This window comes from Phoxinus phoxinus (genome assembly GCF_949152265.1).
Source record: "Phoxinus phoxinus genome assembly, chromosome: 13".
NCBI lineage: Eukaryota > Metazoa > Chordata > Actinopteri > Cypriniformes > Leuciscidae > Phoxinus > Phoxinus phoxinus.
This window is the reverse complement of record NC_136888.1, coordinates 25,864,859-25,881,159: the sequence shown is the minus strand read 5'-3', so window position 1 is coordinate 25,881,159 and position 16,301 is coordinate 25,864,859. Positions and strand designations below refer to the sequence as shown.

Below are 16,301 nucleotides of genomic sequence, written 5' to 3'. Positions count from 1 at the left end.
ATAAACCACATCCTTAACAACACCCCATCCCTCATTTGTGCTCCTGTTGAACAGGCATGAGGGTCTGCTGAAACAGCACAATTCAGCATCAGCCATTCAGCTGCCCCATGTGCTGGCCTTTACTGCCCTGCTGCCCAGAGTCAACACATTTCACACAGAGCCCTTGATGGGCCAGCACTCGAAAAATGACCATATGAAACCATATCAAAAACACTGATACAGTGCATACACTTTAGGACAATCAACAGTATGTGGATTATAGGATTATTTTAATTCTTCCGCGATTTTGTCTATTTGATGCAAAACAAAAACATGAATGATGTTACATTCTGACATTTCAAGTATAAAATAGTCTTGGGCAAAATATTTATATATATATCAATATTTTGCCATTTTGGTCTCTCTTTTTTTGTATATATACCATATATATATATATATATATATATGGTATATATATATTTTTTTATTACCATACATTTTATTTTTTTATGATATAGATATAGATATATATAGTGTCCCAATCAACCTGAATTCACCCTATAATATTATATAAACACAATCTTTTATTTTAGAATCAATTAATCATGATTAATCGATTTGACAGCAGTGGGACTAATTATTAATAATAACAAATATTAGTATTCAGTACCAATATGGATTAATAGTAATAATAATAAATTACAAAATGTGAAAAACAAAACTGCTGCTAACGGAGTACATGGAGATGATGCTATTCTGATCTCCTGACAGGCAGTCTGAACAATGCCCACCCAAGCATTTATATGCCCTACTTCCTACTCATCCTTCTGGCTATGTCTGCTTTCACATGAAATGTTTTGATAATGGTCATCTTTTTTGATATTACATTAGCTGAACATCTTTTTTTTTTTTTAATCGCTCACTTTTAGAGACCACAGAATAAATTCTTAATGAGGAATTAAAATGTGTACATGTGTACACAACAAAATACATTTTATCATATTTAATTGAAATATGTGAATATAAATAAAAGATGGATTAGCTTAATTTACTTGAAATAAAGCAATATCTTCATATATAGCTAATCAAAACCAACAGATTAGAATTCAGAGCATGGCCGCAGCACTAGACGTGGTTAAATCTAGTTACTTTAACAGTGCTTGACATTTGGAGTCCTGCTCTTGTTGCCTCCAGATAGTGTGTGTTAGCCTGGATTTGACAGTACAGTTAGAGTGCATTAGACCCGAGTGCCCTTAACTCTCTCGTGTCTAACAGCCTCCCTAGGAGACACAATATTAATCATGTCCTTTTGTGCCTGACACAAAAATATGGACTCCGTGAAGCTAGCAGACAAATATTACTCTGTACGTGGAGTTCAGAAGACACATTGAAGAGCTGGGATTCAGAATCTATTTTTAAAACCTGCAAATAAACAGAACGTTTAAGGGTTTTAAAATATTGAAAACAAAGAAACGTTATGATGCTCTTTGGAACAGAGTAAATGCTTTAATTCAACTTTCTACTCCTAATAAAAAATGCTAAATAGGTGTACTAAAATATCTGTGTTGATTCGGTTTTGTCGTAAATGTCCTGTTTGCTGAGACGTGCTTATTGGATTCTTTGTGAGTCATCTTCAGAACTGACGCAAAAGGCTCTCGCTGTGTGCGTAGAAACGGGGCTGATGATATAATTCTACCTTGTGACTCTTAAGATGGAGAAATCTGATAGGAAAGCAAAAGTTCAGGATGAGGCAAAATAAATGTATTCTGCAAGTCCCATTCAACTGTTCAGCCTTTGTTTTCACAGAAGTTGAATCTGTGTCTGTTTAAGTCATTTAGAAGGATTACCACCCCCTCCTGACCGAGACCGGAGAAATTGAATCCCCATCAAACTCTACCCCTGGGATAACCTCTGTAGGTATTTTGTGTAACCAAAAAGACATGAATGAATCAAGAAAGACACAACAAGGATTGAATGCCTCTGCCCGAGGGCAGACAAAAGGAAAATAATATTGTCGGTTTATGAGACCCCCGTCTAACGGACTCTTAAAACGGACACTTGATTCAATCTGAGAATGCAAGCCAAATCCTAGCCTTTGCCCCAAATCTGCTTTTCATGAGATTTTTAGACCATTTGGACTTAGTGTACATCCATAGTTGGCATATAACATTCATGCCACTGCAAATCCTGGATCAGAGCTTTTGAATTGCCAACCTAAACTTCAGAGAAAAGATCTTTGAGGTAAGAAAGTACAATTCAGGGCCGTTTTAGTTGAGTTCATTTAGAGAAACTTAAGATTCTACAAGATTTCTTGATGAGCACAGTTTTCTTTTCTATCTTCATGTACTTCCTATTGAGAATTGTAAATTCTTCTTTTTTTTTACTGACCCAAAACCTTTGAATGGTAGTGTGTATATATATAAATACCAAATAGCTTGCTATCGCTAGTTCAAGGAGTGTGGTATTTGGGGGCAGGATATTTTCAGTCTAGAGAGAATTTGAGAATTTGATTGGACATAATGTACGAGACGTTTTATAAATAAGGCCCCAGAACTGTAACTGAAAATGTTAAGATGGAAGACAACAATCAAAACCCCTGTCTATCTGTATAAAACAATTGAGATCTCATGTGATGTGAACCTCATACAGCATGAAGACACACTTCCATTTATCTAGAACTCCTGATCATATTGATTCTGCTGAGATGTGAATCAGCACTTCAAAGCTTAAAAAAAAAACAAAAAACACACACACCTTCTGATATATTGCATGACTCTGATCACATCGAACTGACTACTCAGAGCACTACTATTAAATAAAACTAATTATTTTAGCCTTTTGTCACACACCAATTCCACTGTTTCCCAGGCCCATGGAACACATCTATCCCGACAGCAAAACCTGATTCATTTTAATGATATCCAGCGTGATTTGAAAATGTTACAAAGAGCATCTTATGTTGTTATGCTTGGTTTTGTTGTACCTAAATCCCAGATTTTCAGTGAGGCTTTCTGATCCCTACTGTAGGTCTGTTCCTACATGTAGCACTCCTTTAGCAGTGCTTTCCAGCAAGGTTTTTAATCCTATTGTTAAGTTTGCAAAGCCCCACTTCAGGGGTCAAAGGATAGAACAGTAAATATTTCACAGCATGAAAAATCCTTGGACAAAATACACTTTCCCAAGAGGCTTCTGGTTGACATAGCAGCAGTAATGAAACCATTTCACAAAATATCTCAACATGTAAATGTAAAAGTGTTCCTTGAAATGCAATGTAAGTCGCTTTGGATAAAAGCATCTGCCAAATGCGTAAATGTAAAAGAATCAAAGAGAAATATCCAAATTAAAACAAACTTTGCGCCAAATGCTGAAGATCTGAATCGCCACACATAAGCGATTTAAGGGGCAGCTACGTTCTTGTCATGTGTGTCTACTTCAACTGGTCTGAAAGTAAGGCATTCTGGATATGCAAGTTGTCTCTGAGGATCCATTCAATAAAATGCCATTGTTTAGTTTAGTGGTAATGATGTCATCAGTCATCCTCATAAACCGAAACATGCACCGGGGAAACAAGCCACAACAACAATAAACCTATTTATTGAGTCTCTACTGAGAAATAAAAAAAAAACCTATAAAATATAAGCAGGCTTATTTATTTCTGGATGCTTGCCCTTGCAAAACTCGCTGCATCAATGCCAGTGTGTTATCAATTTGTTAAAAGTCGGTATGAAATGGAAGACGCTACCTCATCGTTGTAGTGACGATAGTCTTTTCTTCCCTATTGTGACGTACATTCGAGTCAAACAGCTTCTCCAACAAGAAAAATTAAAAGATGATATAGCACCACTAATTACATCACTGAAACATGGATCTCTGTACAGATGCAAATAAAGTGGTGGAAAAAAAGTTTTACATTGGGAAAACATCAGTTGTATAGCTTCTCAGATTCAAACATCTGCAAGAGTATTTTCTTGGAAGGCTAAGTTACTTCACAACAGGAAATCTTCTAAAAAGATTAATATTCATGGAACCTAAATCACCGTTGATGGTGACTCTGAATGGTACGTCTTTGACTAAGCCAGTAATGTTAGATCCAAGACTACTTAAAGTCCAGGAAACAGCTCTTTTGGGATATATGTACAATGAGTACCATATATAATTTCATAAAAAATAACTATTGTGGAATAGTAAAAACAAAAATAGTTCATCATTTTGACAGAAGTAAATGACAGTTCCAACCAAGGTAAGCAAAATCAAAACCATGTGGGCCAAAATAAAACATTTTATTCACTATACATACACATATCAAACTGACTTTACAAATTAAAAACGTATAAAACCTTCAGCAGACACAAGATGGCTGCTACTGGAGAGCTTTTAACAGATCCTCACAATTATATTTTTCTGTTATTGTCCTAATACTGTCATGTGCCTTTATGTTCTTAAGGACAAACAGCACATCAAATAAAAGTGCTCTAAAAAAAAAAGAGAGAGGGGGAAATAGTATTAGATCTATTATACAAAATAAATAATTTGAGTCATTTTATTACAAAATATTAATCAGTATTTAATAGCATAAATATAGTGAAAAGAAGTGCAAAGTGCACACACACTACTGTACATTACATACCGCGTGTTGCTGGAGCCATTGTTGTCCTTGAATATCGCATGAGCGGTCTGAAGAAGATGTTTGCTGAAGTTCTGCAGCTGAGGTAGTGACGATCCAGCGTTCACATCAATAAACCATGAGTTTGGAAAAACATCTGCAATCTTTTTAGAAAGATAAAAGTTAGTTTTATAACTACCTTAGAAGTAACTATGAGATTAGATTGACGTTGTAAGTTTATGCACCTTTTTGCATTTCTGGATGGTGTGTTTCGGATCAGATATGTTAAGAATGGTTATCATCAAGTAACGGCCAAGAAGTTTCTCCAACATTAGCTCTTTAAGAACATGTTCAGGAATCAATCCATCCCATAATGCCATGTTACCAAGCAACTGAAAACAAAACAACAAGACTTAATCTACAAACAATCAGCATGTCACAAAGAAACAATTTACTCTAAATATTAGTTTAATTAACATGAACACATACTCTAACTTTCAAAGTTTGGGGTCAGTAAGAAAAAAAAAGAAATGAATACTTTTATTCAGCAAGGACACATTCAAGATCAAAAGTGATATATAGCAGTTTGCTCTAGTTTTCAAACTTTAAATATTGTTCTAACAGACATAACTATTAATACTTTCAGTAAATACACTGAATAAGTTATGCAGCTTTTAATTTAAATAAATCTTAAAAAAACATTAAAAATGTGATTTCTGAAGGATCATGTGACACTAAAGACTAGAGTAATGTTGCTGAAAATCACCTTTGCCATAACAGAAATGTCATTTTAAAATTGAAACAGTTATTTTAAATTGCAATATTTTTCACAATATTACTTTTTTTTAATGTTTTTTTTTTAATTGCCAGCTTGGTGAGAATAAGAGACATTTCTTCCAAAAACATTTAAAAAAATCTTACTTGCCCCAAACATTTGAACGGTAGCGTACATTAATGCACAACATGACCAGAAGTGAAATGTCACACCTTCACTGCTGACCAAAACTGTTTGTTCTGAAACTGGAACTGTGGTGACCTCTTGTCCTCTAAAAACCTAACACAAAAGCACAATGTCTTTCACACTCAAACGTAATGTAATCTTACAAAAAACATCAAGATCAACCTTTTAAATTATGATCAAATAAAATATTAAAAACAAATAAATCAAGATAAAACGTACTTTTTTGGGTACAGTGGGACAAAGACGTCATTATCAACTGAACTCCTTAACCTCTGAATAACTGCTTCAACAAAGGCCTGCAGGATGAAGTCACAGGTTCATTATACTTACTGACATTATATCCATCAAGTTACCGGTACATTCATTTTGATCCATACAGAGATTTAATGCATCATAGGTCAATACCTTGACAGGTTTGTTTTGTTCACCATCAAATACAGAATAATCATCCTGTATTCTCTTGCACAGTGTCGTGAGGGTTTGAGACTGCTGCGTAGACAGAGGGTCCCAGACCAGCTCCACGAAACCTGCCCAAAACAAGCAACATTTTAATGAGATAATTTGTTCGGATCTTCCGAACAAATCCTACAGTGAAAGCAAGACATTATAATCTGCTTAAAGTGCAACTTCACGTTTATTTGTCAGCAAAAGTCTGCCGGACACAGGGCTTTCATGAAAACTACAGAGTATACTTCCGCATTTTTGCATCCCCGCCCACTGACAGTCGGATAGACAGAGCGTTTCTAAGGGTAGGTTTATCATTGAAAAAAATGATATCGTTCTATGTCTACTCTTTAAACAGCATTATAGTAAAAATGGAAAACTATGGCAAAAGCTTGCTTTCTTGTTCGCAACAGAATTTTGCTTTTGGTGGGTTGGGCGGAACAGGCAGAATGGAAACACACAGCCAGGGCAACTAAGAAGTGGCTCTGTAAGAAGCATCTCAAGGTCCTGGAGTGGCCTAGCCAGTCTCCAGACCTGAATCCAATAGAAAATCTTTGGAGGGAGCTGAAAGTCTGTATTGCCCAGCGACAGCCCCGAAACCTGAAGGATCTGGAGAAGGTCTGTATGGAGGAGTGGGCCAAAATCCCTGCTGCAGTGTGTGCAAACCTGGTCAAGAACTACAGGAAACGTATGATCTCTGTAATTGCAAACAAAGGTTTCTGTACCAAATATTAAGTTCTGCTTTTCTGCTGCATCAAATACTTACGTCATGCAATAAAATGCAAATTAATTACTTAAAAATCATACAATGTGATTTTCTGGATTTTTGTTTTTGTTGAAGAGTACTACCTATGATCAAAATTACAGACTTTTTACATGCTTTGTAAGTGGGAAAACCTGCAAAATCAGCAGTGTATCAAATACTTGTTCTCTCACTGTATATGGCAAAAATAAAGGCAACAGCCTTTTTTCTCTGATTTCTCTAGTCGGGTAGCAACGATTTACATCCCCACCTATCTAATAGGCAGCCACGTTTTTGCCAGCGGTGAAGTACCCCTTTAATAGTGAATTACAATCAAAAGCGTGATATTAAAATATTCTGTTACCAAACTCAATATAAATTGTAGCTGACTGGTGGGCATTATAAAAATGTTGGCATAAATATATGCAAATGACTCACCTTGAACTTTAGAGAGGATCGTCTTCTCAATTATGCTGGGCAGTGTCGTCTTATCCATGTTCTCAGATTCCTCAAAACCCAGACCGTGACAGAATTTCTCAACAGCAGAATACCATGGCAATGCCTCAAAGTCATCACCTTCTGCCTACATTACAAAAAATAAAATAAAAACATGCTAGTTTATCTATTAGGTATAACATGAGTGGCAAGACATCGATGACAGACAGATATAAAAATGTACAAGGTCATAAAAAGGAAACTGATGCTTCTCTGATATAAATCAAATCTGAAGATGGAATAGAGTTCTGGAAATAAGTGGCATTTCATTAAATAACTTTTGCATGTGAAAACATGGTATTAGGGCTATCACAATATCAGATTTTCACTAGACGGCTACCATAGCCACAAGAATTGACAATAATAATATCACAATATCTATAGAAATTTTGAAATAAATAAATAATGTTTTTAGTCAAATCAGTCTTTAACTTTGTTTTTTGTGCTTTTTTGGGGGGTCCAGTGAATCACACATTTAAAATACAAGTGGAGGGAGGCAGAGAGAGTTTGTAACCATAACTATACAAAAGCACTTCCAGCTGACTAGGGTGTAAACTAGAGGTCGACCGATTCATCGGTTTTGCCGATTAATCGGCACCGATAGTTGACTGGTGGAACTATCGTTATCGGCAAAAATATATACCGATAGTTTTTCCTGGTTGCGTCCATTGCTGGAGCGGCTGAGAAGCGCGCGCTGTCATTCATTACACAGTGTAAGAGCTGAGAAGGGTCTGCTGGCATGATGCAGTACAAGAGCGGCCTCTAGAGGTGTAATAAAAACTCGTGCCTCGTGTTGTTTACTTCGACACGTGATGCTGCGTGCTGCACTGAGAGCACATGCTGCGTGGAGAGCGCTGACATCAGATGCGCGTTTAAAGCACCGACAGCTCAAATGTATGTATACAGTACATTTTGTCATATCATTATAAAGTGATTAATTTGTTGACTAAATGCTGCATTAGTAGAGAAAGAACAGCACAACAGTATGTTTGTTTGCCTTCGAGGCTGAGAGGACGCTAACATTAGTAGTACCTCAAAACACTGACAAACATAAACGTAAGTCTGACCCGAATGTTTAATGTCACAATTGTTACCTCTATTTGCATTAGTTCATATCCAGCTGGTCACTTTTATGCATTAAATATGCAGAGAAGTTGCATATTTAAAGCTAGAGACGTAAGCAAACTGATATGTTCATACAGCCGACAGAAACATAAACGAATCAGAAAAGCAATCGATTTCGGTTATTTATTTTTTTCATCTTCACTTTAATACAAATTTTGTTACTTTTTTATTAATTAAGTTGGCTTGAAAAGAACAGTTAAATAGTTACATTTTGAATGTAACTAGTTTTATTTGTTATTTAGAGTATTACTTTTTGTTTCAGTTTGAATGAATGTCTTTTATTGACTTAAATATTTATTCACATTTATATATTTATTTCATTTAGCATGTTTTCATGGTTCAATACAGTTTTTTTTATTTTTATAATATAGTTCAGCACTGTTTTACTTGGAGTGTTATATTTGTTTTTATCCAGTATCAATTTTAAAAACTATCGGTTCATTAATCGGTTATCGGCAAGTATGGCCCAACCTAGCTATCGTTATCGGTAAAATCCACTATCGGTCGACCTCTAGTGTAAACACCCCATTTTTTTATGGAATCCTAAAAACTCCCACAATTTCTAGTTAACTTTTATTCAGGTGCAGGTAGAGTGTCTTGCTTTTGCGTGTCATCTCCTCAAACATGATTCTGTGCGGCTATTGTAGCTACAGTTTGTGACAGTTGTGGTGCTGGATTATTTACAATACTATTGTATATCTATAGTAGTATTAACACAATATCAGTATTTCATTTTTTTTTTTTTACTATCATGGTTATCGTCAATACCAGTTTAATTGGTGACACAGCTTTTAGTGTTGACACTGCACATCACTGTAGTTCTAATTATCTGTAATGTATTTATGTTTGTTAATGTTAAAAAGCTAATTTAATAAACTAGTAATTTAGTGAAGAAATATATGTACCGGTAGGTTCTTTTTGAACAAGAACAAAATCAGTTTAAATTTTATTCAGTACAGTAATTTAATTTGTCTGACGCATAAGTTGCTAAATACACACCTTAGAAATTTGGCTTATAAAATAATAACTAAAAATATGCAGCAGACGTGTGATATGTGCTGTACTTAAGCTGTAAAAATGCAATATTTGACAATAAGCTTACTTAATTACTACTACTCATAATTACTGTCAAATGCTGAGTTTGTCCTGATCCACAAATCCTTATGGATGGAAAACGGGGTGTTTCAGGTCCAAAAACAGCACATTTTGGTAATTTCCAGATGAATGTAGCACAAAATGATCAGATGAAACGTCAAAATAACCATAGATCACCTGAAGAGGATTCCAGCCAATGAGCTGGTGTCGGATCAGGGGTGCCAGGAGCTTAGGGAGGCACAGGGCAATGTAGGCATTACTGTAAGACTCTTGGAAGGAGACGCGCCACTCATTAAATCTGGAGAGGACTTTCTTCACATCCCAGAAATCTGTCTGAACATCTGCAAACACTTCCTGTGCCTTTGTCAGTAGATCATCTAAAATTGAATCAAAGTTATAGATGGCGTATATATTTCATATAAACAAGTATTGGATGCAACCTTTGTATTCTCAAAGTATTTCTAGGCTCTGACGCCACTGTTTAAAGTCAGCATGAAACGGATAGTCTTTACTCCCGTGTTGGGGGTGTAGGTGGGGTGAATTAGCTATTTTCATTAAAGATTACTTGCATGGATATATCATTTATAATAAATACAGCAATATTCCATAAAAAAAAAAAGAATTGTCCATTTTTATTTCATAGTGACTTAAAATGATTATATTTGTGCTTCAATAAAGCTTCGCCCACCTCTTTTACTTTGTAGCTCCGCCTTCTGCTCTACTGTTGGTTCCCAGTCACAAGGTACGCACCCAATGTCTTCATAGGACAAGCTTGGACATGAAAACACATAGAGAATAGAAAACCCAAAGATAAATTACTTTGACAACTGTAATTTAAAGATTATAAGCATCTCAGAAAGCCTCCAGAGGCTGTAATCTATAGACTCATAATATCAGGCTAAGTGTATCCAGTATTTACAGCAATAACATTCAGTAATGGTGAAAGTGCATACAATATAATCCATCTCACCTCTGCTGAGTTGTGCTAGAGCCTCCGGTTGCGTCACCATTGCTGTGTGAATCAGTGTTATCTACGAGATATCCACAATACACAATATTATATGAATGAATGTGCATTCAGTCCTGTGTGATTGATGGAAGTTATGATTATTATAATCATATGTGAGGGCATAAAATGTGAGGCCTCCTCTACAAAATAATTTTGCAATGAAACTAAAGGGCAGTATACAGTTCTTACAGGTTAATTTTTGAATCTGTGATGATTCCTCCAGCAGTGCTTCTCTTCTCTGACTCAACAGCGCCTCCGCCTGGTCAATATAGAGACTGTGCATGTCCAGCTCAACAGAGTTTATTAAAGCCATCTGAAAAATAAAACAATCTACTTAAAGGCTGTGACACACCAAGTCGTAGTCAAAGAACTAGAGGTGACGAAAGCCGATTGTGTTGTCGACTGCATCTGGGCCAAAAAGCTGCGCTTTTACACACCTCAAAGACTACAGCTGACTGCCAACTAGCATGTGCATTCTTGCGCTTGTGTCAGAAAATAACACTATATCAGCTTGTATTCGTCAAGGGAAACCGAAACTAGGATTGCAGATATACAAACTTTAAATAAAGAAGCATTGGTTTACAACTTTGGATATCAATCATGCTGATGATCACTTTATTCATTCCAGGTGGCTCATTGCTAATATGAAAATATTCACATATTCAAGTAATGCTCAGGTAGGATGAGGTAAAATTAGAACAGCCTTCTGTCTCTGCCGTCTTGACTTCTTTGCTCCCTTTCACCATTTTTGCTTTTATTCTCGTGCACACCTGCTCCCTAAACTAAACAGCCAAACAGAGTGATCTCTCTCACCGTCAGCCCCGACGCAGTCAACGCGCTGAATTGGGCGAACTCCCACCGACATGAGCCCGACTACAGCCGCCGTGTGGAACACACCGCAAAAACTAGCCTGACAGACGCTCACCAATTGCCCAACGTTGGCCGACCGTCGGCTTAATGTGTCATAGCCCTTCCACCATTAAATCAGTGGAGCATCTAAATTGTTTATAATTATTCTGTATTACATGCATACTAGATTTAGTAAAGATGAACTTTGCCTACCTTCTCAGACAGGCATTCCAGTAGGTTCTGTGAGAACGCGTTCATGGTACGGTAGAATCGGAGCTGCTCGTCTGCGGGGTGGTTTTCGAGGCTCTCTAAAGTGCTCTTGGCCATTTCCACATCCATCTGCATCCTCCTCAGCTCTGCCTCCCGCGCCCTGTGCACCCCCTTCAGCGAATCCAACCTGCAGTGAGATCAATTTATTATATAGGCTATACTGCCATTCAAGTTAGTAAGATTAGTATGATTTTTTTTCTAATGTTCTAGAGGCTGCATTTATTCAATAAAAAATACTGGAAAAAAATAACAATATTGTGAAATATTCTTACAATAAAAAATTGTATTAAAAAAAGCATCATTACTCCAGGCTTCAGTGTCACATGATACTTCAGAAATCATGCTAATATGCTGATTTACAACTCAAGAAACATTTCCTAGTATTATCAATGTTGAAATGTTATACTGCTTAATTTCCTCTGGAAACCATGATACATTCTCCTCCCAAACATATGTATATATAGTTAATATTCATATTTTAATCACATTTTATTTATTTATTATCCATTAAAAACATCTAAAACGAATGCATAACAGCAGCTTACTTTCCGATGATTCTCTTCTTAATGACATCAATTCTGACTGGTGGTAGCGTTTCAGGGATGTCCATTTTCTTCTGTCGGGCTGGTCTAGGAGCCTGCCAATCCTTCTGAGAATACAAGGAAAGGTCCTTGAAACACTATGGAAGAGGTGTGTAATATAAAGCAAGTTAATGTTAAGTTAAATATTATCCAAAAAGGCTCAAGGAGATTAAAATCCGTCACAGTGGCGAGGTTTACTTGGTGTCTTTTGACTCCTTTTCCAATCTGTTGCTCTTCCCACATCTGCTGGTCTTCCTCCTCCTGGCTATCAGAAAAACTCTCGTCACTATCACTTCCTACAGAACACAAACACAGAACATTCAATATCTCTCCCAAATACTTCAGTGATTTAATATACACAAGTAACACAAGTTTCTCACCCATCTTCTCAGCCATTCGCTCTCTCAGAGTCTTGGGTTTGGGTGCAAACTCGATTCTGCGCTCATGGTCATCCAGATCATTGTCGCTGTCTTGTTCTTCATTGCTCGGATCTTCTTCCTGTAGGCTTCCAGGAGTGTGGGGTGAATCCAGTGAGATGTAATCTTGCTGGCCTCTGGCATTTCTCCTTTTCTCTTTGGCAGCACGAATATTTCTAGCATCAGGAATGGTGACTAGAGCAATTGACAAATAATTACATTAACAATCGCACTTAAGTGTTAAAGCAATAGTTCAAAAACAACATGATGGTACGTAAACAATGACAGAATTTTCATACTTTGGTAAACCATTGCTTCAAACCTCTGGTGGTCTTTGGTCATTTTAGACATAACAATTTAATGTTTTAAAGTCCCTGTAGTCAAGTTGCGATAGTCTCTTCTTCCCTATTACAACTAGGGCTGCAACAAACGATTATTTTGATAATCGATTAATCTAACGATTATTGGACCGATTAATCGACTAATCGTCGATTATATTGACGACTAATCAGTAAGTTTGGAATGATTATTCAGCCTTTTCAATAAGTTATAACATTGAGTTATACATATTATAATCTTAAAAAAAAAAAAAAAAAAAATCACTTCAGCTTTTGAAATGGTGTTTTAATGAACTTTAATGAACCTCCAACTAAACAGGTCAACAAAAATAAATCAGCTGCATTGCAGACAAAAATATGTTTGAATGTAAATATCTCTTGGCAGCAGTATTAAGAGCTTTATTTCTAAAACCAAGTGTTTAGTTAGTTTAATAAAAAGCAGTAAGTAACTCGTGTCCTTTCTGCACTGGCTTTTTTGGATTTTCAAATAAGTGCTGAATTAAAATGAAGGAAGGTCAGCATATCAACATGTTCACGTGACAAGCTTGCTCTTTTTTGTGAGCAAATGTTTCCTGCAGCTGAGAAGATCCGTTCTGCTGGGGTGGATGTTGCAGGAATGCAAAGAAAATATCTTTTTTGCAAAGAAAAAACATTTTATTTTAACTCTCTTAGTGATTAAACTGTTGTTTAGTCATCATCTTTACTGGGTGTTTAGTTTGAAATCTAGAAGCAATTCACACTAAGGTAACAGTTTAATTTGTAAACATTAATGTATTTACTAACATGAACTAACTAATATGAGCAGCACATTTGTAACATTATTAATTTTTGTTAACATTTTTGTTCATGTTAGTTCATTGTGTTTATATTTATGTAATAGCTAACGTATTTACCTAATAGTGTTACAATAATAAAAACAGCCCTGACTCCTAAGCTCGATCAAGGTTTATTCTATGCAAAATAAATAATCACATTACTGTATTTATATTATAATTTTTAATATTATCACTTTTATTAATGGTAGTATTGCATTCTCTAATAAAGAGATTTACAACTAGTTAGTTAGCTTCACCTGGAGATTGAACACTCACCGGCTCCTTTTGATCCGGGATGCTTTCTCTTAAGTGCTCCAATATGTTGTGCTCCCGTGAAACGCAAGCTCAGCCTTGCATGTATTGCACATGACAGCATTTTTAGTTGGCAGTTTTGTGAAACTTTCCCACACCTTACTGGTCCGAACTCGTTTACACTCCGCCATAATTCGCCGTTTATTTACTGTCTATGTATTTCGCGCTGTTTTTTCTTCTACCGCAAAAGCATTTAACGGCTGCATTACACTCTAGCGCTACAGCGTCGTAGCGGTCAAAATGCGATATTGCAGGCCCATACATTGGTCACGTGAGATCAAACGACTACTCGACAACAAAGATATTTGTCGACAATTTTTTATTGTCGACATTGTCGACAATGTCGACTAATCGTTGCAGCCCTAACCAACGCATATTTGAGTGAAATGGCTTCTCAAACTAACAAAACAACGTAGGGCGGGACTTGATTTTGTCGAGCGGGAATTGATTGGACGGTTGTGGTGTCATGTGAGTGACAAGGTTTTCCCGGCCTCAAGCCAGTAAACGTAGAGAAGAGACTCATTTTTGATTTTATAGCGACTTTCAATTTTGAACTTCAGTGGAATGGTACGAAACTTGGTGACTTTTCTTGCACTTGCTATATAAACACAGTGGGTTTTTCTTTAGGCTAAATGGCCCCCAAAAAAGGCCACCATAGGAAGTAAATGGGGAAAATATTATTTCCAATTAATACCGTATTTTATTTATACAGAAATAAATAGTGCCTAATTCAGAGGTACCATGAGGTCCCCTCAAAATACAAAATATTAATGAAATAATTTAGTACATTAATTTCATTAAAAAAACGCTATGCTTATTGTATCTAATCTATTTTGTGCAGAGGGTTAATGGTTACTTAGGCAAATGATTAAGTTGAAGACAGAACCTCTTTGTGGTTTTGAAGAACCAGATGAGCTTGACATGGTAGAAGAGCTTTCATCATCTTCATCATCATCATCATCACTGTCAGGAGGTATTTCTTCAACAGAAGTATCAGCATCACTGTCAGATTGCAAACTGACATCCTTATTCTTCTTAACTGAAAACAGATGAAGTGTTATGGATCATAACATTCACTGGCAGATGACAAGCATGTCTCTGCAGATCAGAAATAACGTTATGTAAGTTAAGTTAGTTATTCAGATACTGAAACGTTACCTTGTAACGGTACAGTAGAATCCTCTTTATTCCGCGCCTGGAACACAACTTCTCTATTGACTGACCGTTTTACTTTAAAACTTCCCTCGGTGGCTGTAAGAGTAAGGTTTCTTCGTTAAAACAAATCTATTTAAGTTAGCATAGAAGTGAATATGACTGGTTATAGTCAAATGCTTACCGTCTTTATTGTCAAAGAAGCTGAGTGTTTTGCTCTTCGACTGGTGTTTTATGTCTCTGGACTGGAGTGCAGTGACTGAGGGCTCCTCTTCATCACTGGAGTCACACTCGCGAGCCTTTGCACTACTTGAAATCCCTCCTCGCGGCAAATCTGCTTTTGAATCTGCTTTCTCTGTTTCCTTTGCCTCCTCAACACCGCCGAGCTTTTCATTCTCATCTTCATCACTGGATTCATTTTTCCTTTGCCTGAAATTTCTGCGCGGCTTTTTATTAAACATTTCAAATACAATCCAATGTGCGTGAACGTGAAATCAACGTTTTGTAGTGACGTATTTTGTACTTCCTGGTCGTCGTTTACAAAACATTACATAATAAAAGTCCTGCATTTGTTTATTTGTATAAAGAAAGGCATATTTAATTTCTGTTGTAAAAGTTGGTAAATACATGGTAAATAAGATTTGAGTCTTGAGTCCTAACTGAGATTGTTTTCTTCAGCCTATAAACTGAAGCTATAGTAAATATCCCAGTACTATCCTGCTACTTTTTACTTTATATTTTGTTATTGTTTTAATATAAGCCTCTTCTCAACTAAAACTGTAAATCCTGTCTTTAATGTTTGCTGCCTTATTTGGGATTTAAAAAAAAAAACCTTAGATAAATAAAACATGCTGCTAATTATTACTTTTACAGCCAAATGATTTGGGTATGATACCAGAGCCGTTGTAATACCTACTGTGAATTACTGTATTAAAACTAGTCTTTATACTAACAATAAGGTCATCTGTAATGTTGTATTTGGTTAAAACTTAAATTAACTAGGAATTAACATTATGTATTGTTCTGTGTCAAACGGTAAAACAATTCATAAACCCAATCAGAAAATATGAAAGATAGTATTCAGAAATATTAAACCCACTTTTTTCCTACAATAT

General features: G+C 36.1%; 1 protein-coding gene across 2 annotated transcripts; it reads right to left on the bottom strand.

Moving 5' to 3' along the window:
- Positions 1 to 3,553: 3,553 nt before the first annotated feature.
- gcfc2 (GC-rich sequence DNA-binding factor 2) lies at positions 3,554 to 15,746 on the bottom strand. Of its 2 annotated transcripts, none has more exons than XM_079633591.1 (18): positions 15,371 to 15,746; positions 15,193 to 15,285; positions 14,921 to 15,073; positions 12,534 to 12,764; positions 12,352 to 12,449; positions 12,118 to 12,251; positions 11,516 to 11,699; positions 10,643 to 10,766; positions 10,415 to 10,475; positions 10,133 to 10,215; positions 9,622 to 9,821; positions 7,168 to 7,312; positions 5,949 to 6,070; positions 5,763 to 5,839; positions 5,570 to 5,636; positions 4,828 to 4,974; positions 4,607 to 4,746; positions 3,554 to 4,451 (listed from the first exon to the last, which is right to left on the bottom strand). In XM_079633591.1, the coding sequence occupies exons 1-18, from the start codon at positions 15,645 to 15,647 to the stop codon at positions 4,340 to 4,342; spliced, it is 2,448 nt and encodes an 815-aa protein (XP_079489717.1). In that variant the 5' UTR covers positions 15,648 to 15,746; the 3' UTR covers positions 3,554 to 4,339. The 2 variants fall into 2 exon arrangements, with proteins under 2 accessions (XP_079489717.1, XP_079489718.1); XM_079633592.1 differs by having other exon boundaries at positions 12,118 to 12,221.
- Positions 15,747 to 16,301: the final 555 nt, after the last annotated feature.